Raw genomic sequence first — 26,245 nt, forward strand, 5'->3', positions numbered from 1 at the left:
AGCAGGATGAAAAGCCTTACATTTTGGCTGCTCCTCTATTTATGTAACAACCGCAGCTGCTCCCCAAAATAGCTGCTGCTGGCTGAAAGAATGAAGGGCTTTTGTTGTTAACATTTGAGTCCATTTTCTATAGCTCTTGAATGAGTTTCCTTCCTTTTCCTTTTGCGCCCTGGTCTTTTACAAGGAGATGAGGAGTCTCATCGTTAGCTCTTCCATGGGGCCATCAGTTATGGGGATGGATTTTAAAGTCAGGGCTCATCTTCCCAGCAAGAACAAAGTTAGCTTCTTATTCTATTCTGCAGCAGGTGGTCTCTTGGCTAGCTGGTATATACTAACTACCCGCCCCCCCCCCCCGCCCCTTTCGGAGAGTGGCAGTGAGGCCGATGGCAAGGCCCTGCATGTTCACAACCCCCAAAGAGACAAACAGACAGGGCTCCTTCTGTGTTTTTGGGGGGACAAGCCCAAACCCGGACTGCTGGCGTAGCATGGAACGGGGCGCCCTCCCCGGAAAGTAACAAAGACAACCCCGGTCGAGGCTATCAAATGCTTGTTAAAAAAATACAAAAGTTATTTTCTCCTTTTGATGGCTGTTGACTTTGTGACAACATTAGTTAAAAATATTACTTCTGTCTTTGGGAAGAGATCACTCTCTTCATAAAATATGGAAAAATAAACTCTACCAAACCCACAGTTAACATTCCCCAGGCCTGCCCCAGGGCTCCGGGTGGCGCATCTCCAAACACCGGCAGCAGAGTGAGTGTGCTGCATTTCCAGGTAGGTGAACGTTTCTCACTGTGCGAGGGCAGGGCTGCGAGGGAGAGAAGGAAGTGACGGGACTCCTGGGAGAGAATCAGGAAGTGGGATGGTTGATTTGCTAACAAAATGAAGGGAACAGTGTGGTTTTGGGCCCTCCTATAACTCTGTGGGATGTCCCCTCATCTCCTCTGACCACCTGCTGCCCAGCTATTGCTTGGGGGGGGGGGTCATTAAAGGGAGGGTAGGGAGCCATTATCGCTGTCATTGCAAAGGAGGGCTCATCTTCCACACCCAGGATCAAAGTAAAACACTGAACTGGATGAATGGGAGAAGACAAGGATACATAAAAACAGTAAAATGTTTATTTTCTTAGAAAAAAAAGTGGGGAAGAGGGATTCGAAACGATTGTGATCACACTTCCGTCTGCATCAGAGCCAAGCCAATGTCGCAAGCTTAATCCTTGAGCAGATACCTAGTAAGGGAAACAGCCTGCTGCTCGCTCCCGGGTCACTCCCAGGAGTCAGGTCACAACATGCTTTTAATCGGTAACAGTTTCCCTACTACTTCTTAGCAGAGAAACAAGGCTTGCCATAGCAACCATCCCATCCCCCAAGCGCCACATCGCCCTTGAGAAGCAAGGCTCTGGACCACTGGGGAGAGACAGGGAGGAAGGAGGGAGGGAAGGAGATGCTTAGAAGCGGACCAGTCTAGAATAGAAGTCTGATATCTGAGTTCACCACTACCTCATCTTATAGAAAATAGGTTGGAGAGCCTCTGTAAAACCAACAGTATCTTTAAGGTGGAGTCGCAGAGTTTGGCTGCATACCTGGACACAAGAGAAGTGAAAAGTTGCAACAAGTTTTAACTAGCAGCAACAAAGAAAGTTCGGTAACAGTTTTTTTTTTTGTTTGTTTTTAGCAATATTCCTGTGCAAGTTCATTAGGAAACACTGGAATTGAATGGGGCATACGATATGGAACGGTCTTCTTTTGCTAGAGTGCTGTTCCTTGGAGAGGACCGACCTTTGCAAAGATTTCAACTGGGGAGTCACCTATATACACAGTAGTAGTAGCTCCTGGTTTCAGAGTTAGATTGGTGCTATGTGATATCCTCTTCTTCCGAACAGTAATCTCGACCCTGGAGGGGAAAAGAAAAGAATAACGTATGAGTGAGAAATTCAAAGCCGAGCTGAGACAGTTACACGTATCGATCTTCTCTCAGAACATGTCTCTTTGCACCAAAAACTCAGGCTTCATCAGCGACGACCAGGCACGAGATAGATTTGTCATAAATATGTGTTATAAACAGTGTATGCCGATTTATGAACTGCATACACCACCAAGCATGGCAGTTGTACCAAGCCCCAAATAAACCCTTACTTTATAGTGGTGAGAACTTTTACTAGGCGCATACAAGACTCAGCCTTTCACCGAGACATTGGCAAAGGGACGATCCATTCAGGAGACCAATTTCTCCTCAACGAGAGCCAACGAGAGCCAATGAAATGAAGAACGAACACGTCCCTTTCACCTGGGGCCAGGGCTGCTCCCATTTCACAGCTCCATGTCCATGCCTGGAATTTACTGTTTTACAGAGGGGAAGGTCTTTGTTTTAAAGCACTAAATTAAAACAGGATGTAAAAACAAATAAACAAACAAACAACGACTCACTGGATATAACCTATTTTAGGACTACGTTTGGTATGTGTGGGATGCACAAGAAAGGCAAAAATGCTGATTCGTTTGCTAACAAAACAGGTTCCTAGCAGGGAATCCATACGGTGGTTACTTTTGACCGTAACCCATCTTTTCTCCAGGAGGATGTACATTCTAGGAGGGCACCGTTAGGGCCAGGATTCAAGCTCCGCGTGTGACCTGGCTGCCCTGCCTTGGCCAAAGCCCCGGCTTCCTGGTCTGCAATCCACCACGGACAGCACAGGAATGAATTGCCTTCCTGCCTCACAGTGCCACAGATAAGGGCTCTGTATCACCCCAGCAAATGCAATAAGAAGAGTTCACGGATTAATGCTGTTTGCCTCCGTTGACTTTTTTCTTTTAAAATACATACTACATGTTTCAATTGGGGGGGGAGGTGGATATTCCTTTAGAGACAGAATTTTCTAAATAACTGGAACGTATTCATAAAATTATCTAAAACTTAAAGGATATAATTTTGCATAAAGCTATTTATTAAATGTATCACGTGTTTCTTTGTCACAATATCTGCATATTGGAAATGTTACACATTCTCCTAGGAGTTAAGCATCATCGTGATGAATCACTGTATCGCCTGGCGGGGGCAGTCCTGGCTCTGATGTACCAGCTCTGGGATCTGGATTAAGTTGCCTCTCTGTGTCTCCGTTTCCCCACCTGTAAACTGAGGATAACGACAGTACCGACTTCGCACGGTTGCCGAAGGTTAAATGAGTTAATAGTAGTGAGCAGTTCAATACTCCCTGGCACATAATTTATACATGTTGTATGTACGTGTGCAGGCATGTATACATGTATTTGATAAACTGAAAAACGCTACCACACAATGAAGTCGTCAGGGGCGGCCTGTTCCCAGGCTACACGGCCCAGGTTGCTTGTTCTCTGGGAATGCGACTGACTGATTGGCATGCTTTATAGTTTTCCTCCAACGTCAGATTGCTGGCCCTGCCCCCGCCCCTGCCCCTTACAGAGTGTCTGGCCCCAGTGTCCTCACCAGCCTTGTTTTACTTGCCGCATGAAAACACCTTCTGGGCAGAGAACCTGGGCAACCGATCTCCCTGAGGAGGGAAGTGCACACTCAGCAGTCACCCCACACTGATGGCCTCCCTGGTGACCCCTCCCAAGCGAGTGGTGACCCGTCCCGAGCCTGGGCCCAGAACACTCACAAAACACTCCCTGGGCCGCATGGTGAAGAGCCGGAAGGGACCCTGCTGTGGGCCCTGGCAGTTGGGAGTTTATTTCGCACATCCGAACACATCAGCACAACTCTGCACACCTGCCAGGTGAGGCTCTCCGTAGACGCTCTGCGCGGGGTGTGTGTGTGTGTGTGTGTGTGTGTGTGTGCGCGCGCAGGATGTTCAGCTGGAGGGACGGGTGGGCTCGTGGAGTTTTCATTAAAGGACAGAGGACCTTTCCAGGGTGTATGTGGCACGCACACACGGTTGTGTGACCTCAGGCAAATCACTGGGCTGTGGTTTCCTGGGGATAATCGCGGTCTCTGCCTCGCAGGGCTGCGATCAGGACTGAAGGGGAAAACCACAGTGTCTGGCAGGTGGCCAGTAAATATTCGCTGCTGCGGTAATGACGGAGGCCATTAAACCTCGTGTTTGTCCGGTCCCCTGGCAGCAGGATAGGGACCTCCTCCCATGTGGCTGTCAGGTGAGGACTCTGGTCATCGACTGAGATCTGACAGGTGTCAGGGAGTCCCTCCTCCCACCTCAGCCTTGCACCCAGGACAGGCCAGAATGTCACGTTCCCAATGGCAGATGCCTGAGTCCCTTCCCTTCTTACATCTAAGGGAGGCCTCGAATCGAAGTGAAGGCCCAGCTGGCCAGCGTGGGGTTCAGAGGACACCTTATCCACGAGGAAGACTGGGACCCAGTGATGGGCAGGTGCGCACACACACACACACGTGTCTCCAACTCTGTAAGTGAGTCACAGGGTTATGAAGCAAAAGGCGCACTTCAGACCCTCCAAGTTCACAGCTCCCGTAAGAAAGCGCCCCCTTCGGAGGAACAAATCTATAGAAACCTCTGTGTGAACTCAAGACGGCAGCTCTCACTTCCCAAGCATCCGCTCCCCCGAAATTGCTATAATTGCTGTGGGAAGGAAAACTGTGTCCGGCGCCCTGCAGACACTGTTTCATGGTATTCACACCAGCCCTGTGAGCAGGGAGTGGCGCCCTGTGACTTGTGGGCAACCCTCCGACAAGCCCAAGAGCCCAGGATAATCCTTGCTTTTTGGGCTATGACTGTAGTTGATAACTAAATTCAAATTCAAATTCAAATCAGTTTCATTTTTGTTCTTATCACCTGTCAGCAGCTCTGAGAACCTAATATGTTATAAACAGAAAACTGGGAAATCAAAACCATCGAGAGTGCAAGCCCTCAGATGGCTGGTGTCCTTTTAAGAAAGGGGAACCCGAGAGCTGGGGCTGGTGCGGCCTCATCACCCAGGGCCCACCTGCACTCCTCCAGCCCTACTGGGGCAGATCAGGGAGCTGGCTGGCTTCAGTAACTGACTTCATATCTCATTTAAATTTTTAAAGAGCTGTGCTAAAAAGAGGACCTTCCAACCTTCAGCTGTCAGACAGCAGGAAGTGGGAGTAGCCGGGTTCGGGAAATACACAGCCATTCTCTGAGCCTAAGCGCGCCCTTTCCCCCAACAGGACTGCAGAACGGAGGTCTTTGTAAAGACGCGTTGCGCCTCTGGAACCAGGGACTGTGGGACACAATTCTGCTCTTGTGCAAAGGCCCCACTGAAAGCTACGGAGAGCAAAATCCCTACGAGGCCCCCGCCAGCTGGAGGACCGGAAACGACCGAGGATGCTGACAAGGAAGGGTTGTTGGGAGAACCACGTGGGCACTGCGGTGCAGACACCAGAAATTGCAGCTTTTGCTTACTGACATGTCCCTGACCCCATCCTTCCTCTGAAGGGAATACCCTACATCTTCTTCATTGTCTGCATTACTTTCTGGGAAACTCAGAGAAGTTGAGGTCAACTCAAAACATACATTTCCAGGGTTCTAGGGTAAAAGTTTTTGTTTGTTGACATATCTAGGCTAAGAATTAGAGACTTTAAGGAGCAGGCAAAGGAAAGGACATTATACTAATTTTAAATTCTGCAAGTTTAAGGAGGAATGCTCAATGAGTGACTTCAAATACTACATTTGTCCTGCAAAGTCCCTATAGTACTTCTTCAAGTTTAAGTAGACAAATAGCCTAGGGCCGTCCAGTTTCAGGTGAGATTTTATGTTAAGCTTTAGTACATTTTTGTGGATGGGTTTGCACTGGGCCTCATACATACACCTCAGGCATATAACAATTACCTGTGAACTGTGTACTTCCCCAATGGGGTAGGTTAGAGCTAGATGAAAATTACTGAAAGGGAACACTGAACCTCAGATTCCTCATCTTTAAAATGGAGATGGTAAGATCTAACAGTGTTTTTGTGGGGAATTAGAAGTGATATACATAAGGTGTTTAGCAAAGCTTGGCACATGGTAGGTACTTGATACATTATAGCTCTTAGGATGATATTGAAAAATGAGGTCAATAGATCCACCAATAAATAATTCATAAGCTGCTTGGCTGAGAAATGAGGCCCGTAGCTGGACCTATGGGTTACATTCAGGTCCTTGATCTGGCGGTGGATCTGGGTGCTTAGCCTTCCTCCTTCCTGGCTGGCTCCCCAGTCCCCAGCCCTCACACATCATTTCCCATTTTCTAAATCTCTGCAGAAATGTCACCTCATTGTCTTCCCTGAACACCCTATACCCAATAGCACTTCTTAAGCTCGGCTTCATTGTTATTTATATTAGTTGTCATTACCTGACATCACCAATACATTAATTCAGTTCTTCATCGTCAGTCTTCCCCCTTGAGCAGAAGTAACCAGTGGGCAGAGACTGACTGATACCCTGCCGCATCCTCAGGACTTGGACTAGTGTCGGGAGCATGTCGGATGCTCGATAAATACTTGTTGAATGAGTGAAAGAATGACAAATATCTACACAGTTCGGAAACTGTGGAGCTGGAAGAGGACCTGGCAGTTCTCTCCAACCTTGCACCTAATGTAGGATGGGCCACCCTTTACCGCATTCCAGACAGGGAAGCTTCTCTCTTGGTCTGGAATGCGTCAGACGCTTTTCCAAGATGCCCGTGAAACTGCTCAGCGGCAGAGCCCAACCCTGCCTCTTCCCACAGAGCGGCTTAGTCTGCACCCTTGGGACCGGAGGATGGGTCACCCCAGATTGACAGCATCCCTCTGTCCATTACCTGCGAATAACACAGTTGCCATCCAGGCCTCCCTCCTTTACATGTATGTCAGTTTCTCCATGTGTTTTTTTTATAAAATGGACCCACCCAAAATATTACCAACACTGAATAAAATATCACAGAAGCACAGCCTAACACATGTAAAAATTAAGTATCTGACAAAGGGAATCCCGAAGAATCTATGTGCTAAATCTTAGCAATCATTGAACAGAATATAAAACTGAACTTCTACCAAAGCTCTGGTGAGGGAGATAATGCTCAGCCTCAAAGGAAAAATACAAAGACGAGCTCATCTGATCGTGTTTTGCAGAAACGAAATTTTGCACATCAAAAAATAATGCAACAAAATAAGAAGGCTCATCCCACAGTGGGAAGAACACCTGCAGCGTGTGATGTGTAAATGATCGAAGCTACGTGAGAAGCTCACACCTGCACACAAAATGAACAGTGAGAGTGTCTCCTCCCTCCGAGGGACCCGCACGATGTGGAAACTCCTTCAGGACAAAGTAAAACCAGCGCACGCACACCCAGCTCAACGGTCCACTTGGGTGATCGAAAGTACAACTGAAAACAACAAGACATTACTTAAAAACGGCCACGCCCATAGTGAGGGTGCACAGTGAAGTGTGACGCTCATGCCCCGCTGGCCTCGCCGTGCAGCGGAGCAGCTGCTTTGGGAAGTGATTGGGCGATTGTGAGTCATAAAAATGTTCACACCCTTCTTTACAGAAATCGGTATCAAAGACAAACTCCCAAACACACATTTTAAAAAAATATATGCATTGGTTCCCTGGGCTGGGGGTGGGGATGGGGATTGACTACTGGCAGGCAGGAGGGGTCCTACTGAGGTGATGGGGATGTTCCAAAACTGGAGCGTGGTGACTGATGGTCGTGCCATTTGGTAAATTTACTAAGTTCCCTTAATTGTACATGTCAAATGAGTAAATTTTATGGTATGTAGATTATACCTCCATAAGGTTATTAAAAGTATATGTACACATATTTTCATTGCAGCCTTTTTTAGGCATAAAAAAAATCAATTGAACACCTCCTGCAGGTGGAAATCCCCCTAAAATATAGCTCCTGTACTCGCTGCTTCCAGCACCACCGGGACCAACCACCCGCAGGTCCCAAGCAGGAAGGTCCTTCTTGGGTAACACTGTGTTTTCACACGTATTGTTCTCATCTCGCACACCCCTCGCAGCCTCCTCTCCATGTCTCCTTCGCCTTTACCATCTCGCTCCAACACCCTGTCTTCAAGAGGCACTTCCCCCAGTTGCTTGAGTGCGAATTGGTCTCTCCCTCTCCCAGTGGTCCTTCCACCCCCCCCACCACGTTTTATAGCAAGTTTAGCCAAGACGTCTCTTTGATACCTGATGGAATCCTTGTGTGGCCCCTGTCGCATGGTTATGGACACTTGGGCATATGGAGGGAGGCCGTGCTGTGTGTGTGTGAGTGTGAGTGTGTGTGAGTGTGTCAGGATGGAGGCTGTTGAATGATGTGATACAGGTGGTGTCCTGGGACTTTGACCAGTGAAGCAAATTATCAACATTTTCCAAACCCCACTGGAAAAAGCAGCCCTCTTGAACAAGATAAAGAGCAGCTGATAAAGAGTAAGCAAATATGAGTTTTTGTAATGAAGGCTCATTATGGAAGTTTGTTTAAATGGGGCTTATTTCTCTCTGGAAGTGTGAGTTGTTATACTCGTCACAAAGCAGGTTCTTGTTTGTTGACTGACTGACTGAAGAATTCATTCTCCTCTCCTTTACCACTCAGGATGATTCTGGAACACCTGTTAGTTTCTGGCATTATTTTGATGCTCTGCTTCCTTTTTGGGATTTATCTTCCCCCTCTCTTTCCAACTGTGGGCTTCCTGAGTCTCCATTTCTTGGCTCAGCTAGGCCTCCTGCATAACCTTCTACCCTGCACTGTGTGGCTGGCTGGCTTTCCAAGCACCAAAGAGGCCCTGGAGTAATGAAACACAGTTGCCGCATCTGTGTTTTGGCCCATCTTCAGTCTCTGCCCCCCCAACACCCCACCCCCAACCTTTTCCTCCGTGAATCACCGTCCAGAGACAGCCTCAGATCCAAGTTTCTATGAGAATCTGGACATTTAAGCTTGGTCCCTGAACCAGGAATAACAGGGCGGGAGAGGTGCATTCTACCACTGGAACATCTGGGAACCAGGAACTAGAATCCAGAGCAAACATGATGAGGAGGAGGCGGGAAAGGGTGGAGAAGTGGAGTGAAGGACACCCCAGGGGCTGCTGGTCAGTGCTCCTCCCGTCAGGCTGTGGCCCAAGGCCAGTGCTCTGTCCCCGTCCTCGGGGCTGGACGTGGCAGGGCCTCACCAGTCAGCGAGCGTTTCAGCAGCATTTCCGTTTAAGGTCCGACAACAATTGCCAACAAATGCCGAAGGAACGCAAAGTAATTAGCTGTGCTGTTCAAGTCCCCTCCCCCGGCTTCCTTCATTAGAAAAATCAATCGAGGCATTAACTAACGGGCTTCATTCTAATTAGACTCAGGTCTCATTTGTAATGGGCGGCAAGAGGGGGACAGCCTCCAATTGTCCCTGTGACTGGACACCAGGAGGATCACCAGGATAACTACAGAAGTGACAACAATTCTAGGATGCTGGGCGTTTCATCTCCAAGAGAGAATAAGTATTAACTAAGCAGCTTTGAAACCCCCACAAAGAGTTTATTAAACCCAAACCCTCAGTCTATGGACAAAAAAGGAGGATATTTCAGAAGCTTTAGGCGCATCGTTTCTCAAGCTTTATCTGATGCTGGCACTCAGCATGACTTCAGAGATGCCCTTGGCCCACGAGGAGGTGAGCAGGAGTGAAGGGAAAGAGAAGCAAGGATGGAGAAGGTGGGGCGTCCGTGTCTCTAGGCCATATGGACCTGATGTCCTAGAGCAGGGGTTGGTGACTTTCTCTGTCGAGAGGCAAACGGTAAATACTTTAAGCTTTGCATGGTCCCAACTGCAACTCAACTCTGGTGACGTAAGCGTGAAGGCAGCCACAGATAAGTGCAAAAAAAAAAGAAAAAAAAGAGAGAGCACGGCTACGTTCTAATAAAACTTTATTTATGGACACGGAATTTGCAAGTTCACATTATTTTTCACATGTCAGTAAATATTATTCTGCTTTGTGTTCGCGCCCCCCCCCCCCTCCACTCTTTAACTATGTGTAGCCCTCTCATCCAGTGCACCAGATTTGGCCTGTGGGCTGCTGCAGGGACGAGGACCACCGTCAGGGGCTCAGAGGTTAACCTGTCGAGGGTTTGGCCTTCTCCCTCAAACAGCAGCGATCATTTCCATCTTGAGAGACATTTCTCTCAAGCTGGGACCAGAGCGTGCCTCCAAAATGTCATTTCATAAAATTGTTCTTATTTCACAGACAACAAAACCGTCCATCACAATCAAAATTAAATTAAAAAATTTTCCTAGCACCCCCTCTTCCTAGTGGATGGAGTGTTCACGTTTCATTTAACTCTCTGTCCACAGGTGTGCCATTTTAATATCATTTCAATCTGTAATAGACACAATTTTTTATTTTACTTTTTTTCCACTGAATTTTCTTATTAAACGTTTCCCTGTTGGAACCGATTCCTTACGATGATATTAGATATACCATAATTTTTTAGTGGAATTATTTGTGGAAGATTTACAAGCCATTTAGTGGGCTTAATTCAAAGGGAGGTCTTAATTAGTCTGTTTTCAGGTATAAAAGTTCAGGTTTAAAGAGCAGCCTCTCCTCCCCCAGCCAGGACAGCCCACTCGATAGACCGGAGGCTCACGGGTCTCCTCCATGGCTCACTTCCTTTAGGGCAATGGCTTTAGCAAGTCGGGGATTCGATCCATAGATGTGCCTTCTAGACAAACTCCACAGAGCTCTTTATTCTGAACAAGTTGCTATGCCCCTGAATTTAGGTGGGACATGGTTGGAGGTTTGGGGAGACTGAGCACATACCTCCTTTCCTTAGAGTTTTTAACTGAGCACAGTCAGGAGTCAGATGGGAATCTCTTTTCTTGCTGGAGTAGAGAACCCAGCAGACCCTCCTGATCTCCTCCCCTCCCAAGGCCAAGGCCCTGTGGATGGGGACAGACCCACCCAGTCCCAGGTGGAGACTGGAGGATATTGGGTTTGCCCCTCACACTGCTCCACAGGCTAGCAGGCCCGAGAGGAGAGAGTGTGAGAAGGTGGCTCCTTTCCTTCCTCCCCGTACAGAGCAGCGACATTGTTTGCTGGACCACAGCGCTCACCTCCCTTTTTCTCTTTGCTTTCAGAATAGGAGGGATGTGCATAAGGCCAGGAGGAGAACTGCCGCCATTGATGGGAAGTCTCTACTCATAGAAGGCAGAGAATATGAACTAGCCAGATACAGGGGAGAGAAGGCCCAGGGAGCAGTGAGGAGGGGGCGTTCCGGGTCCAGGGTTGAACAGAACATGTCGGTTTGGCTTCCCTCCTCTTGCAGGACATGACTCAGGGGACCAAGCTGCACCCCAGAAGAGGAAGAAGAGCAGGGTCCACGGGACTCCATTATGGAACCTGATGAACCCAGCACACCTGGGAATGAATGAGCAGCTCGGGAGGATGACCACCAGGGGAGGTCCCCAGGACATAGGACAGGACAGGGCGAGCCGCACTGACCGGATTGTGGGGGCTATTTAGTCTAATGAAGCTCTGATTAAATTAAGGTTGGCCACACACTTGGCCGAGTGCCCGATAAGAACAGCAATTATTGGAGGTCCACTGCCTCTGAAGCCTTGACCACCAGGGCCCTTAAAAACAGGAGCGGTTTCAAATGAAATCTGAAGAGGAGAGTCTCAGGTGGTTTCGAGCGTGGCTCCGCACCCACACGTGAGTGCAGCCTGAAGGTTTCCTTCCACTCAGGTGCACACTGGCCATGGCGGAAGGCGTGAGCAAGGCCGGCGACCGCTGCCTCATCCGCTTTTTTCCACTTGACATTTCCTGTCTTCAGTGACTTAATTTTTAAAAGTCTACAAGGTACAGAGAAGTATAAAGACTAACAAACACTACATGTGCCTCACTCAGACACACGAGCTAGCAGTGTTTTGTAACACTTGCTTCTAGCTGCCACGTCCCCACCTCATTGCCCTTCCCGCACCCCAAGGCACAGCCCTGGTCATGGGTTTGCCGTGTCCCTCGAGCTCATTTTCATATTCATATTATATTTACTCGATATCAAGTAAACTACGCTTTATGTGCGTGTGGACGTCTGAAATATGTAACAGAGGGCATTTATAAATATAGCGTATAAACACACACACCAATGTGAGCACGCTTGTGTGTGTGTGTCAGTGCCTGGTATACAGCTGGTGCTTACTAAACATTTGTTGAATGTCCTCCTGTAAACAGTGTATGGTATTTTGTGTTTTTAAATTTGTGTGAGGCCATATAATATTTATCATTCTGCACGGTCCTTTGTTCATTTAATAATATGATTTGCTACGTATACTAATATACGCCTGGTTCATTTCTTTAACTTTTGCATAATACTGCAGTGTAGAAATATACAGGCTTTTATTTATCCATTCCTCTATCATTAGACACTTAGGCTGTTTCTGTTTTTTTGTTTTTGCTGTTATTGTTTCTTTTGTTTTGCTACACAGAGTGCTTCAGTAAACTTCATTGTATACAAGAGAATTTTAATGATATAGACCTATAAGTTTAGCTGATGCTTTTTATTGGGTTGTATCAATAGGGCTTCTTTACATATTCTGGTTTCAGATCCTTTTAATGTTTTAAGGGTTTTAAATATATCCCAAACTAGTTTAGTGGACACTGCGTTTGGGAATTCTGAGGGTCATTCATAAGGTGGATACTGAGCCCCGACACTCACCTGTCTCCTGTATCTATTTTCAATTTGTTTAGAACCCAGAAGGGAAGCAGGGTACGCCCAACTTCCAAACCACCAATGACCAATTCCGAGTGTGTAGGTTCTCCTCTTCTGAGTCTATTTAGCAAAACGGGATTAAGACGGGGGCAGCCTGGAAGGCTCTGCTACAAGGGAGCTTCCTGTAGGGAAGGAGCAGAATGCGTCTCCACTCAACAGAATTTCAAAGAGAGGGATAAGTGTCCCACAAATGACAAGATATTGCAGAATAAAATTTTCTAGAAATGTATCGAACATACGATGCTTCAAAATTCTTTCCCAACTGATATAAATGGGCAGGTCTCATTTTCTGCTACAGAGGTCTGTTTAGTGGGAGTTTAAAAAGTTGGGGGTAAATTGGATAAAAAACTGTCTACCGTTCCTCTCAACTCAAAATCGTATGCTTCTAGATTAGAAGCGCCCTAAAGGCAAGGATCCAATTTCATAATTCATTACTCTCCCAATTCCGCATTTCTGGGTCCAAAAAAATACCCTTCAATTAAGCTTGTTAAATGAATTAAAGAAATCAGTCTTACCATTTTAATGATTTTGCTAGGGGGAATGGTTCCCTTTCCTAACTTTTGACTATTTTTGTTGTTAAAGACATTTTAAAGCTGGTGTTAATGAATATTTCTAAAAGCAGGTTTTATAAAACCCACCAGAATTAAAAAAGAATAAACCCTTCAAACGAGAAAAAAATATAGGGACTCAGCTGGACCCAGGCTGATGGAACTGAGTCACAGGCTCACTCAGTTGTCACAGCTACGAGCCAGCACTACAGGTTATTTACCGACAGATCTCATGCCGTAACATCTCTGTACCATATCGTGGGGAGGTGGGTCAACGTGCTGGAAAGTTTCCTCATCTAGTAATCTGCCTGCAAGGGGACTTCTGTACCACAGGAAGGCGTTCGCTCCAGCATGCTGTTAAGTCCTGCATTCTTAGTTTCGGTCTTAGCCTCCCCGACAAACAGCTTCCCCCCCAGATCTTTACAAATGGCCTTGGTGATATGGATACAGGCCACGTCGACGAAAATGAAACTACCAATCACAGAGCATTACTACACTCAAATGCTCTGTTAGAGACTCTGCAGTGATTTTTTAAAAAAATTTCCCAGACACCTCAGTGCTACCATTCATGGGTTTTTTTTTTGTGAGTGAACAGAAGACCAGAAAGGTTAACCGATTAGCCTGGGGTCACACAGCTGCTGCTGGAGCTGGGCCTTGGATTTGGCCCCGGAGTGGGGCACGGGCTCTCTCTCTCTGCTCCATGTTGCCTCTTTCTGTGACTCTCTTGATCCGCTTTCTTGGCCCTGCCCCTGCTCTGTACCTGCTCTGCTGCTCCTTGTCGGAGCGCCTCGCATAGTACCGAGAGCCCTTGGCTGCGGGAGTCTCCCAGCCACAGGTCCTTCCTTTGTGACCTTTTGTTCCTGCTAAGCCCTGTGGCCTTATTTACACCATTCATTCATCGAACAAGTTTCATAAGCGGCCGTTCAGTCCCAGGCCCTGTGCTAGGTTCTGGGGAAACAAAGGCAAATGAGAACCAGTTCTTATCCTTACAGAACTGCCTGCTTAATGCTCCAGTCCTCTTGGACATTCTTAGATAATAAAGTGGCCATGACAGAGGGCAGTGCCCTCTCTGTCCCCGAGTGCCCTCTGCCCCGAGGGCTGCCACACACAACGGCCATGGGGAGGAAGGAGAAGGGAAGCTGGAGAATAAGATGGGAAGGAGAAGCTGAACACGGACACATCAAAGGGAGGACACAGGTCAAAGGGAGGACACGCATTAAAGGGAGGACACGCGCAACGTCCCTGGGCCTCTCTGCTCTGGGCGGTGCCGTGGTCGCCTTCCCTTGCCCACGTACTTGCACTCGTGGCAAAGGGACACCGTCAACTGAGCCCCATGCTGCTGTGGAGCTCAGAGCCTTGCCGGCCACATCGCTCAGGAAAAACTGCACGATTCTTATTTGCATTCCAGTACTGCGTTTTTCCAGAACCCGAACTCTTCTCGGCTGCTATCCCCTAAAATGCCAGACTGACAGAACCTCGAGAGCCATCTAAGAGTCAAGTCCTCCAGAAAAAGGAAAGTGAGCGGAGGCTGCGTGTGCTGCACTTCACTGAGGCTCGTTGCCTGCTTCACTTTCCTGGCTTCCCCACCTGTGAGGAGCAGCTACATGGGAATGCTAAGCTCCTTCGAGCCCGGAGCGTGCACACACCTCGCCAGCGGCTCCTACAGCAGGCTTACTGTCACGACGGGTAAGAAGTCACGGTGGAAAGCTATGCGGTAGGGAGGTAACAAAACTCGTCCTTAGCCTTGTCACGACACCTTTAATGTGTCTGACAGACGAGAAAAGGTACACACAGGAGAGAAACAAAGGGCAAAGCAGGGGGTGACAGGAACGAAGACACAGGAAAGGGCGGGTATTAGCAAGAGCGACAACCACGGCGCAGGCATTTATTTAATGGGATGATACTGGCAGCTGGGTCCACTTCCAAAGTGCAGGTCGATAAGAGCATCTCTCCACCAGTGCTGAGGGCCTCGGTTGTCACCGAAAGTGACGGGGGGAAGGGGGGAGGGACACCAATGACTTCTACACACGTGGGACAGGCCGTATGGCATTCTTTAGGATCTCAAATACAACAGTAACATGTTTTCTCATCACTCGCACGCACTGGTGAGGCCTTTAAACACACGCCCAGAAAGTCAAACCTAGCATCAGCTAGCTACGCCTGCCAAGCGTTATTTTTTGTTCCGTGGCAGCTCTGAGGTTAAGCAGCCTGCTACAGGAATAGTTTATAAACAGAACCAAACATCACGGCTCGCAATCACACGCAAGTCACTCTCTTCCGATCAGAAACGCGAACACCTTCTGATCTCTGACACCCTCATTCAAACCGTGTTCAGATTCACCTGATGTGATGTGAAGAGAGGGGCCCTTGGACGAAATACAAAAAGGCAGACCTACAGTGACCTTTCTCACCAACAAGGTTAGTTCTGGAGCCAAGAGAGTCAGGCCGCTTCAGGAACCCAAACAATTTCTGAGTGTAAATGGGTTTTCAGCAGATGCAGAGGGCTCCAGATAAACACACATCTTTTAAAACCAGCTGACTCTCAATCCACACCCTGCTCTTTCTCAGCCATTCCCTTAAAACGTGACACTGAATAATTCCAGGCAACAGTGGCGAATCTCAAAATCCAAAAGGGGTGAAGGATAGTGAGTTAGTTTTGAGACGAAAGGGAAGTAAGAAAGACAGGGCAACGGGTTTGCATGTTGTTATTTGCCCTGTTTCCTCATCCTCTTTGACGTCAGAGATGCACAGGGATAAGGTCACTCACTGGGGCTGACCTGACGGATCAGCTGGGCCCTAGGTCCCAGGGAAGCACATGAATGAAATGCATTCTTAAAAAGTCCACACATTCTTTGCCTGGGGCCCGTGGACAGGATCCAGGAAATCATAAAACCCTGACATTTTGCTTAAGAATTCTGTATATATGATACCATGTGCATTTTTATAGAAAGAGTCTTTAAAACTTTTACGAGATTCCGAAAAGATGCCCAATGACCCAACAAAACTGCAGAAGTCTTTCTTGAGAAAAACTAACCAGATGTAAATGGCATCGTCCTGAGATATTTATTCTTCATGTAATATTCAGCGTTGTTTTTGAGACTCTGAGGTCATCAGCTGTTCTTACAACCCCATTAGGCAAAGTATAACTCCCTGCATTTGCCTGGAGAAGATACTGATATTCAGGTACTTAAAAAAAATGTATTGACGTTTTCTGCTTCTTACAAGTAAACTCAGATGTAGAGTAGAAAGCATATGTTAAAATCGGGTGTCCCAACTTCCTGTGAATTTGAAATTATTTCCAAATAAAGAAAAATGAACTGGGTATAATCTGGATTTGCTACTATATTCAGAAACTCCCCTAGGCCCAGGTTTAATAATCCAGATATCTCCTTTCTCCTCTAAAGACAGTGTTTAAAATCATTGTCCCCCTCTGCGGTAAACTGTCGCTTTCTTTAAGCGGTAAAATTAGTCAAACGTCACCACTTCACAGAAGGCTCGGGAGCCTGTGAATCGTGCGCCACAGCAACGATAGATCCCAATGGGGTGATGATGAGATAGACAACCAAGAAACAACGAGGTCAAAAGAAACGAGACCCTCTCATTGTTTCACAGGGTTTTTACTCTCCCCCCAAAAAACAGAAGTACATCAAACAGAGGCCACAAAGCTTTTCTGAACTCTGACTGATCTCCCAACAAACTCTCTCCCTTGCTCACGTCCAGAGGTGGCTCAGTGACCTGGCCTTCGACCTGCCAGCACAACCAAACGCTACCTGCGGTCCAGTGAGCTGTGCCAGCTGCTCCTTCAGGGATCTCAGGCTCACACGGGACCCAACACACACTTGTGTTCAATACAGAAGGATGTGACTCACAGTGACAATGGCGGGCCAGGGGTGGAGGGATGGAGAAGGACTCCTCCATCAGTAAAAGAATTAGATTTTTAAAGAAATTCACTTTTAAAATTGAGCTCCTCTGACAAGGGACTGTTTCCTACGTATTTTGTATCCCATATTTCTCATTTATTTTATTATCCTGAGTAACTAGCACAATATCTGGTACTCAGTAAGTGCTAAATAATTGTGTAAGGCATTTTTTTTGCCACCTGTCTGTCTATGCCACCGTTAACTTCTTAGAAAACCACCGATCCATCTGTGACGCAAAGGCTAACTGTAACCCGGCACTGTGACAATCTCTGAATTATAACACTGCAGTCCCAAGTAAGTTTCTCTGTAAATATCAAACCATCTAACGGTCCCGACGTCTTTATATAATGGTACTCTTACATCTATCTTTAAAAAATTATTATTTTATCTTTTCTATCTATCTGGAGGGAGACAGAGTGGAGATGTCTTTCGGTATCCGGAGGAGAATTGAAAAGTAAATCCAAGCCATGTCTTATAGACATTCCATAAATGCAAAGGATGCGCCAAGGAAGGGCAGGTTTACAGCTTCCGCCAGTCTTGTGTCTCATCAGTTAAGGAAGTAAAAGGAATCCCTGGACTTTTCTGAGAGAGATTAAATCTCAAAGCTCAAGGCCTCTCAGAGTGACTGCCCATTTTCAGCATGACACTCTGAAGTTTAATTATTTTTTAAAATCAACCCTATAACACCTAAAGAATGATCTGAGTTGCATTTACGGTTATCCTCGTGCTCGCTTGGACCAAAGGGATACTTAGCAATGGTTTAAAAGTTTTGGGAACGATTTTTAAGACTCCAATTTCCAATTTTAAACGGTGGCAAAGATTACGTTAAGCCAAACATGTATATTAAGAGGGAATCTTTTAATTTTTAGAGGCCTAATGGTTAAGTCACATGCAGGCCACATACAATATTCAGAAGGATGAGCTTCAGACAAGAGAGGAGACACAGGAAAGCTTGGTTCACAGAGGGCAGAAAATTCCTCTAGAAATCTGTAACTGCTTGCAGGTCCCACATTAAACAATAGCTCTTCGTGGAATGGAAATGTATTCCATAGTGGGAACGCTTGGTTATGTTGATTCTACAAGTGCTTCTTTGTCAAGGGAACTTGACTTCTAATAAGCAATCACGCTATAAACTTTGCTTTTGTTGTGCTGAACACATCATACTCGACACCCAGATGCAAAAGGAAAGGAGGAACATGGCATTTCATATGGGACAATGAAGTTCAGTTTGGAGTAAAAAGAGGTAGAATTTCAAATCTGGGAACACACGGGAAAGGTGTTAGGTCATCTTAAATGCCTTATCAGGTTTGTATATATTGTTTAAATGACAGATTACAATTCAGGTTTTAATTTTTCCAGACTAACTCTGACTGGTAAGCAGATCTTTTTGTTGCCAGAAAACTAGCAGAGGAAAAAAAAATCCAAACAAACTGAGAAAGAAAAGATCTTCACCAAAACAATGGGAACAGACATTTCTTTTTATGCTTCTCGTTACTAAGACAGAATGTTACCGGCACGGCGAACAGCATTTGAACCAATCTGTGAACCTTGGTAATTAGTCCTGGAGGAAATGTTCCCTCTGAAAAGTCATGCACAAGCCAAAATTAAACTAAAATTAAAATGAAATATTATCCTCCTAAACGAGTATTTATGCGCAGTCAGGGAGCAGTGTAGATGAAACCACCACCATGTACATTCATTCTCCATCTCTGTTTTCCCATTGGTGACAGCCGCTGGTCTTTTAGCGGTGTGTTAGGAGACTGTACGATGATCCTCAGAGTGAGCCTGCTGCTGAAATACTGATGAGTGTAAGACCTCTCTTACTATCCACTGAGTGACAGATAGAACAACTTGGAAATTTATGAGGAAATGCTCAGATCAAAGGACCACAAAAAGTAAAAGAGAAATAAAGTTAAAACAGAAAAATTGTCAAAGGCAAAACTGGTCCATGATGCTTTAGCTAAAGTCCCGATATGTTCTGATTTAGGATTGTACTCTTCTTCAGAATAAAGCTTGCAAATGGTAATACTTGATCTAACAGTTAAAATTCACCCCTCTGCATGGAAGAATTTAAAGTCTATAAGCATGTAAGCGTTACCAGAGTCCATACTTTGTTCAGTTGATTAGCACATGGCACCCTGAAATCATAAATATGGGTTCAATTTCCACATGCATCAACTTTACATATTACTGTCAATGTGAAAACCACACCTTCCTAGAGAAGCAACTTGGAGGCTTTGCCTTGGAGCCACAGAGAAGTGGGATAGTAATAATAATTACTATAATTATCGTTAACTTTGCAAACCTGGGTTAGTTGCTCGAGCTCTCTAAGCTTCAGTTTCCTTGCCTGGAAAAGGCAGATAAAACATGTCTCACAGCCATTACCCTCAGGTGGGTGTTGATTGCAATATGCACGCGATGCTTACAAAGAACCCAAAGCGGTGTGAGGCGCGAGGTAAGACCTGGCAGGTACCTCCTTGCTTGCAGTCCGAGATCAGAGTAGCGCTTACAGTGCAGACGAAGGTGCACACAATTCTCTGGCTTTACGCACTTTAACTCATGATCAACGGTAGCCCAGGGTCCTGGGAAGCTCCGTTACACCTCAGACATTCTCATAGACCCATTTTTTTTTTTGGCGTATTGAGGGGGACTTTTGTTTTAACTCTCCACCCAGCCCCTCACAACAATAACTTGGTGACATAGAAACCAGAGAAGTGTTACCCTAGCTCACGAGGCAATTAGCCTCGAAACGTATACTTTATTGTACTCTTACCTTTTCGATTTTTTCATCCAGCATTCTGAAGAATTCTTGTTGGCTCTCAGAGATGTGCATGCTGAAAAACAAAGAGCAGTTAAGAGCATATTTCAATTTTTTCACAAACCTCCCTCCCTCGAGAAAAATGCTGAGCCCCTAAACTCGGAGGCAGACGTTTATTTATAGCAGACTTTGCCACTGAAATACCCTGAAGTTACAGTAGGAATAAGCGTTACTACAGCGGTCCCACAAATGCATCTCATAATTGTCTATCCATGCCTACGATTTAAGAAATACGACTTCCTTTCACTGTACACATTATTTATAGTGATGTCACTGGGAGGTGTGTGCCAAATTTTTTCTACACAATTTGTGATTTGAAAAAGCACAGGCAAGTAAGCACGTGACACATTCCCACCCTGTGTGTAACCGTACAAAAATACACCCTCGTTATTATATGGAGATGTGTGTTTTACATGTCGTCAGCATCAGCATGCTATTCGGCTGACTGTATAGTTGTGGGCTGGCAGCAAATGGGCTGAGAACTTGCCACTGGCCCCGAACACCGATTAGCATTGGCGACAGTGAACATACTCTTCTGGGATGGAAATTCTACTGAAATAAAGGAGGAAGTCAGGAGGCAGGTCTGGGTAGCACCGGCCCTATGTCTGTGTTTGTTCCACCCCACTGAACAGCAGACGTGGCCAGGTGAACGTGGTCACATGGGTAAGGAGAGCAGAGACGCTTGCTGATGGGAAGCGCAGGGGAGGAAGGGGCCTGGAGGCGGAAAGTTTTAATGACTCTAGTGTCTACCCAGCACACAGTTGTGGGTCCCAAGGAGGTTCAGGGTGCTGGGGTGAGAGACACACTGCACAGTGTTCCTTTCACCTGCTGTTAGTGTCTATTGGCTGTCGTGGCTGCGGGGGGCAGGTGGGGAGAGTGGCTCTGGAATAGCTTCTTCCCTTCAAGTCCAGGTGTGGTGAGCAGCCCACCCAACATAGTCCTCGGCATGGCGCCTCATCCTTTGGGGCTCACAGACAGCGACACAAGTGACCCGAAACCCTTCAGTCCTCCTATGACAGATAGTGGGGCTCCAAGGAGGCTTCCCCCTGTGTGTAATACCGAGATTTAAAATCTGGGGGCACAATGACATCAGTTCTGATGTCAAAGGCAAACAGTAAGCCTACCTGGGCCGTGATCAACGTTCACGGGTATAAAGCACGTGTACATGTGCCATGTAAATCTGCCTCCCATACGTGATCACTGAAATAAGGTAAGGACCCTGCTTCAGAGACAGGCTATGTTATCGCAGGTCAGGGAGGTGGGGTGGAATCTGGGATGCTGAGAATTTAACAGTCTCCTCTGTCTCTGGCTGGGCAGAGAAGCCATCAAGCATAGCTGAGTTTTCCCAGATTCCTCATGGTTTTACTTCCAGTGGCAAACGTTTTTTATTTGAGCCACTTCGGATGCAAGGCTTCTCAGCGGCACACTTGCTCACAGAGGCGCTATCACAAACACTGCTTCACCTCCACTTCATGACCGGCGGCCACTCCCAGGGTCTTAAATCACAACAGACTTCTGGGAAACCCCGAGAACCATCTTGAAGCAAAATGGCCCTAAACTCCAGGCTTGTGTTCTTCACCTGTGTTTGAGCTTTTCTCTCGTTTCTTCTTGTCAGAGGAGGTATGAGTCCTCTTTCGGTTTCCTGCCCGGTCGCTGCCTCTACTCTATGCTTGGAACCAGCGCAGCTGGGTTGTTAGAGCCACATCTACAGTTGTATGAACAGGCTCCGAGGGGGGAGCCTGGGGGACTTCTTGTGAGCCGGAACACAAATATTCTGGCACCCACTGGGGCTGCTCAGACAGGTTTTGGGAATCTCTCCTGTTCTTGGCCAAGCTCTCCTCGGATAAGGCTGCAGGACAGTGCTGGGTGCCAGATAGGAAGGCGTGATGACATAGCTCTCTTGATATATACATAACCATATATATGTTACTTTGCCTTGGAAATTCCAAGAGACCTCATAAAAACAGCATTTTTAGGATTTGATGTTCATTGTGGAGACTTCTGTGCTAAGCTTTTTAGCATGTATTGCTCTGCACACAACAGGAAGGCAATAACATTGACTGATCTCATGGTCTCCGTTTAAATGTCCACGACCTCAGGGGGCAGCTGTCTCTCGGCGAGGGGAGGCGCAGACTTCTGACTCCTCATCTGTAAAACTGCGGGCTGGTCCGAGGTCCCTCCGGCACTAACATTCTATGACTGTGACTAACGTGCATTAACTCCTGCCTTGAACGATCACAACATGCGAATGAGGATGTGTGGTTAGTACTCAACATACACACACCAGTCAGACAAAGGGGAAGTTTTCAGTAAAAAGGCCCCTCCAAAGATGTCTGCCATCCCAGGGTCAACAATGCCCAGGCTCAGGGGTCCATGTCAGGAGCGTGGGACCCAAGGTGATGGTGACCACCCCAAGACAGTAAAGCAAAAACCAAAACCGAAAGCTCAGTGTTTTCAGCTTTGTGTGGTTTAACACATGCTTTGTAGCCATGTACAAACAAGACAAAACAGGTGACCCTTGCTTAAAGCAAACTGGACAAGAGCCACACGACCCAGAATTAATTAGACAAGACGGGGTATTTCCAACCCCCCCTGGGTCCCGAACTAACTATTAACCTTACTCTGGGGTAGAGGTACAAGTTGGGAAGTGAACGAGCATTTCTGTGTCTACACCTGCCCTTTGAAAGACAGTGCTAACCAAATGGGGGTACCCGGCCTTCCTTCAGTTGGGTGCCTCTCTCTGATTACACCTCAGTACAGAAATGCTGCCTGATGCTTCCTCGTCTGAGAGCGTTTCAGCAACTCTGCCTGCTTCTGCCTCATTTCAAAGCCCACCAAGAAGAGCTGCGTACCAGGCTGGTTCGCTGCCTTGCCCCCTTGAGATGCAGTACGTGGCCTGTGTTAGAAGACTGAGTGGAAGAAAGGTGACTTATGTACTATCAAATCCCGATGCACACATGAGCTCTTTCAGACACACTCTGCTGTCCCTGGAAGTGGGGCAGACAGCGGCAGGTGGCACGGATGTCCGCGCGAGGTCCCTGTCATCTGGGTGTCATCCTAGGGATGAGGTACCCGAAATCAGGAGGCTTCCTCAGCTGTTTCTCGTAGGTTTGTTTCAGAGAGAAGCCCCGAAGTCTCTCCCGCAGGGGCAGGGGCAGGGGCAGGGGCAGACTATGTACTCTGGTGAAATAAGTTAGCCCACATCAACTGACTCCCGCGCAGGTAAAGGTCCTTTTCTCCTATGGGAACCCCATCAACACAGTGGCTCTAGTGCTAGTTTTTACGTTGAGAAGTATAAACTGCACTGTGAGAAACAGTCCCTGGATTCCCAGGTAACAGCTCAATTCCTAAACGCTGCCTGATGCACAATTGGATGACTGTGAGCGGGCAGCCGGGAGGAGAAAAAGCACACTGGCTCTCTCTCTCTCCTCAAGATGTGAGAAAGGAAAAATGGAATTCTTTGTGATTTAGTTTATAAAGTATAAGTACTTGATGCTAAATTAGATGAACTCGTCTGAAAGTCCTTTATAAAAGCCTGCACGCTGGTGCCTGACGTAACGAACAAGGCTTAACAATTTCAGTAATCCTGTTTCTCTGTAATAACTACAACTGGACCTGGGGAACGCCAGCACCCTCATGGAGGCCTTCCTGTGGCCCCTGGTTGATGAGAGCAAAGTTCTTGTGAGTTAACCCTGAGCCAGCAGAGGCTCTTCCTTCTGTGACTTACAAGCCTCATGAGACTAGAGATGATAACACGATGGAATGAACCTACTGACAAGTAAGCAAATGACCAGACGGTGGGCCACATGAGCTTTCGAGCTGAAAGATACGTGGCTGTTATGTTCAATGAATTTTTAAAAAGTTTCCAAATAAAAAAAACTTAAGCCAGCAAAGTACGGGAAGGCAAGGCCCCGATTCCCTGATAAAACTGAAATTCAATTATTCAAAAATGAAATTCAATTATTCACTGGGTTCCCAGCAAATCTTGGCCCCAACACACTTATTTCTCCATGCTCATCATGGTTATTTTCCCCCTGCTGTACCTCAGGGAAGCGGGGCTAGGCCTGATCCCCACATTGTGACACGCCCTTGCATGTCGTTCCCGCATGGTGCACGCTCACTTTTAGCTCATTGTTTTGTTTTAAAAAAATAGTATAATGAGCGCCCATGAAAACAAAACAAAACAAAAAACAAAGGCTAGGACCTTAAACCAACCTAGAGCTCACTGACCTCCCACCCTGGTTTATTTCACTTGCTGTAACTTTACAGAGTGGGTCACGCCCCGTGCAATCTTCCAAGTCTTCCTCACCCCTCCCGGGGTTGCATTTGCCAGGTCCGTCCAGCACTGTACAGAGCTCCGATACGTTCCTTTTAACTAATTTAAGTGTTAACTTTAGATGAAGCAATTTAACATTAACTGGCATGTTCCACTGTGTGAACACAGGGTAGTTTATTTTTCTCAACCTCTAGTTAGAGAGCATTTAGGTGGTTTCTAGTGAGGAAGGCATTCTTACCAAGTCACTGCTGTGATGAGCACCGGGAGTACGTTATTTCATGTCCCCCCCAGCCCTATAAGACACTTCCATTTCCTCCAAGAAAACTGAAGCTCAGAGACCTTAGGTCACTTGCCTGAGATCACAGAGTCCCTGAGAATGTGCTCCACAATTGGAGCAAGTGAAGACATGAGCATCACCTGCCTTTGTCATTAATGAATCTGCCATCGTCTGGTACGAGATCGTCCTTCCACTCCTGGGGGAACGAATCTCATTATCTTATTTTATACAACTGCATAATAAAGAAGAGTGTCCTTTATCCCATGAATCAGCAAGCAGGAAGAGTAAAACTCTTCTCTGGCCCCTCAGAAGGATTTCTTAGATGAATTCCAGAAACCCGATGTTCTCACTCACAGTTTACAAGACAGACACACACACACACACACACACACACACACAAGCATGCTGCTGGGTGAGGCTTTTTCTTCATAATTTTAATGTAAAAACATGAACCAATGTAACCAAGTTCCCCGAGAGGGTCAGCTCGTGTCACTTTGCAAAGTGCGCTGCTTCAGTGGGTCCAAGTGAAGCTAGTATTCACTCTGAAGGCAAAAGACATTCTCATTAATCTAGTCTCTGCCTAGAACTCCAGAGATAAGGGAAACATTTACAATCAGCATGTATCAAATGGCCGGGATGAAAAGATAATTAGGCTCTGTCATCAGATATCTGTTGTTCCCAAAGGCAGATAAAGTTAGTGTAGATAAAAGCGATTCCCCGGGAAGGGACAAGGAGGGGTGGTGACTATAGTGCACACTCACCTAAGGGCGCTAAAATCGGCCATACCAATATACTGACATTATAAACGATGTGAGTTTTAGAATGTCTGGAGAGCAAAGAACTAAACCCCTGAGCTCGTGCAGCACTCCCTGAAAAGTCATAATCACTGTATCACGGCAGCTGTGGCCGAAGCAATTCCGCAGACACTGAGCCAGGTTAACGTGGCTCCAAACTAGGTTATTTTTGTCTCAGTTTCCTGGGAGGAATCGGAAATTAACACAACGTCTTCTACTTGTGATTCTGACTCATGGGGCTACTATAAAGTATATGCAGTGGTCCAATTTATTTTGGAGTGGGGTGACGGTGGCAACTGTGTGATCAGGAGCCCCAGGGGGGTTGCTAATATTTAGGGGGGGCACCACCAGAGAGGCTTGTACCCTCTGGGATGCCAGAGCATCTTTGAAGAAAGGGGAGCTAGCTTTAACGTTACATAAAGTCCATTTTGTCACCAGACCAAGGTAGATTCAGTTCTAGAGCAATTTAGAAAACTACTCATTATTCTCGTTAACTTTTTGATTGTGAAAGACATAACACAGAGTAAAGAAAACATAAAATGTGGTTTGTCCATTTTTACATGATAATAAAGGGACGCCCCTGTGACCAACCAGATTAAGAAATAGAACCCATGGTCCCACGGTCTCCCATGCAGTCGGAGAGCACCACTGTTCCTAATTCAATGCCTTGCTGCCATTTCCTTGCTTGTCTTTGTGGTTTTACCATAGATACACATATTACAGATTGCTTAGTTCTGCCTGCTTCTGAACTTCCAATGATTGAAAGTATACGTAGGCAGGTACTACTACTTGCTTTACTATTATATAACCTTACATCGTGAGATTCCTTCACCTTGATATGTGTGGCTATAGGTCATTCATGCTCACTGATACGCAATATTCCCATCAAAAGAACGTGCCACATTTTTGTTTGCCCTTATATTTTTGGTGGACATTCGGGTTT

The 26,245-nt window shown here is 46.6% G+C and overlaps 1 protein-coding gene across 2 annotated transcripts in view; it reads right to left on the reverse strand.

Moving 5' to 3' along the window:
* Positions 1-1,096: 1,096 nt before the first annotated feature.
* The window catches only part of C12H1orf21 (chromosome 12 C1orf21 homolog), a 188,893-nt gene continuing 163,744 nt past the window's right edge, over positions 1,097-26,245 (reverse strand). For both annotated transcript variants that reach the window (XM_053915768.2, XM_024552706.4), the window contains exons 5-6: positions 19,911-19,971; positions 1,097-1,893 (exon numbers count right to left, since the gene is read on the reverse strand). In XM_053915768.2, the coding sequence (XP_053771743.1) occupies positions 1,855-1,893; positions 19,911-19,971 (100 nt within the window). In that variant the 3' untranslated portion in view covers positions 1,097-1,854. The remainder of the gene's footprint in view (positions 1,894-19,910; positions 19,972-26,245) is intronic.

The sequence above is a fragment of the Desmodus rotundus genome, chromosome 12 (genome assembly GCF_022682495.2).
Source record: "Desmodus rotundus isolate HL8 chromosome 12, HLdesRot8A.1, whole genome shotgun sequence".
NCBI classification, from domain to species: domain Eukaryota; kingdom Metazoa; phylum Chordata; class Mammalia; order Chiroptera; family Phyllostomidae; genus Desmodus; species Desmodus rotundus.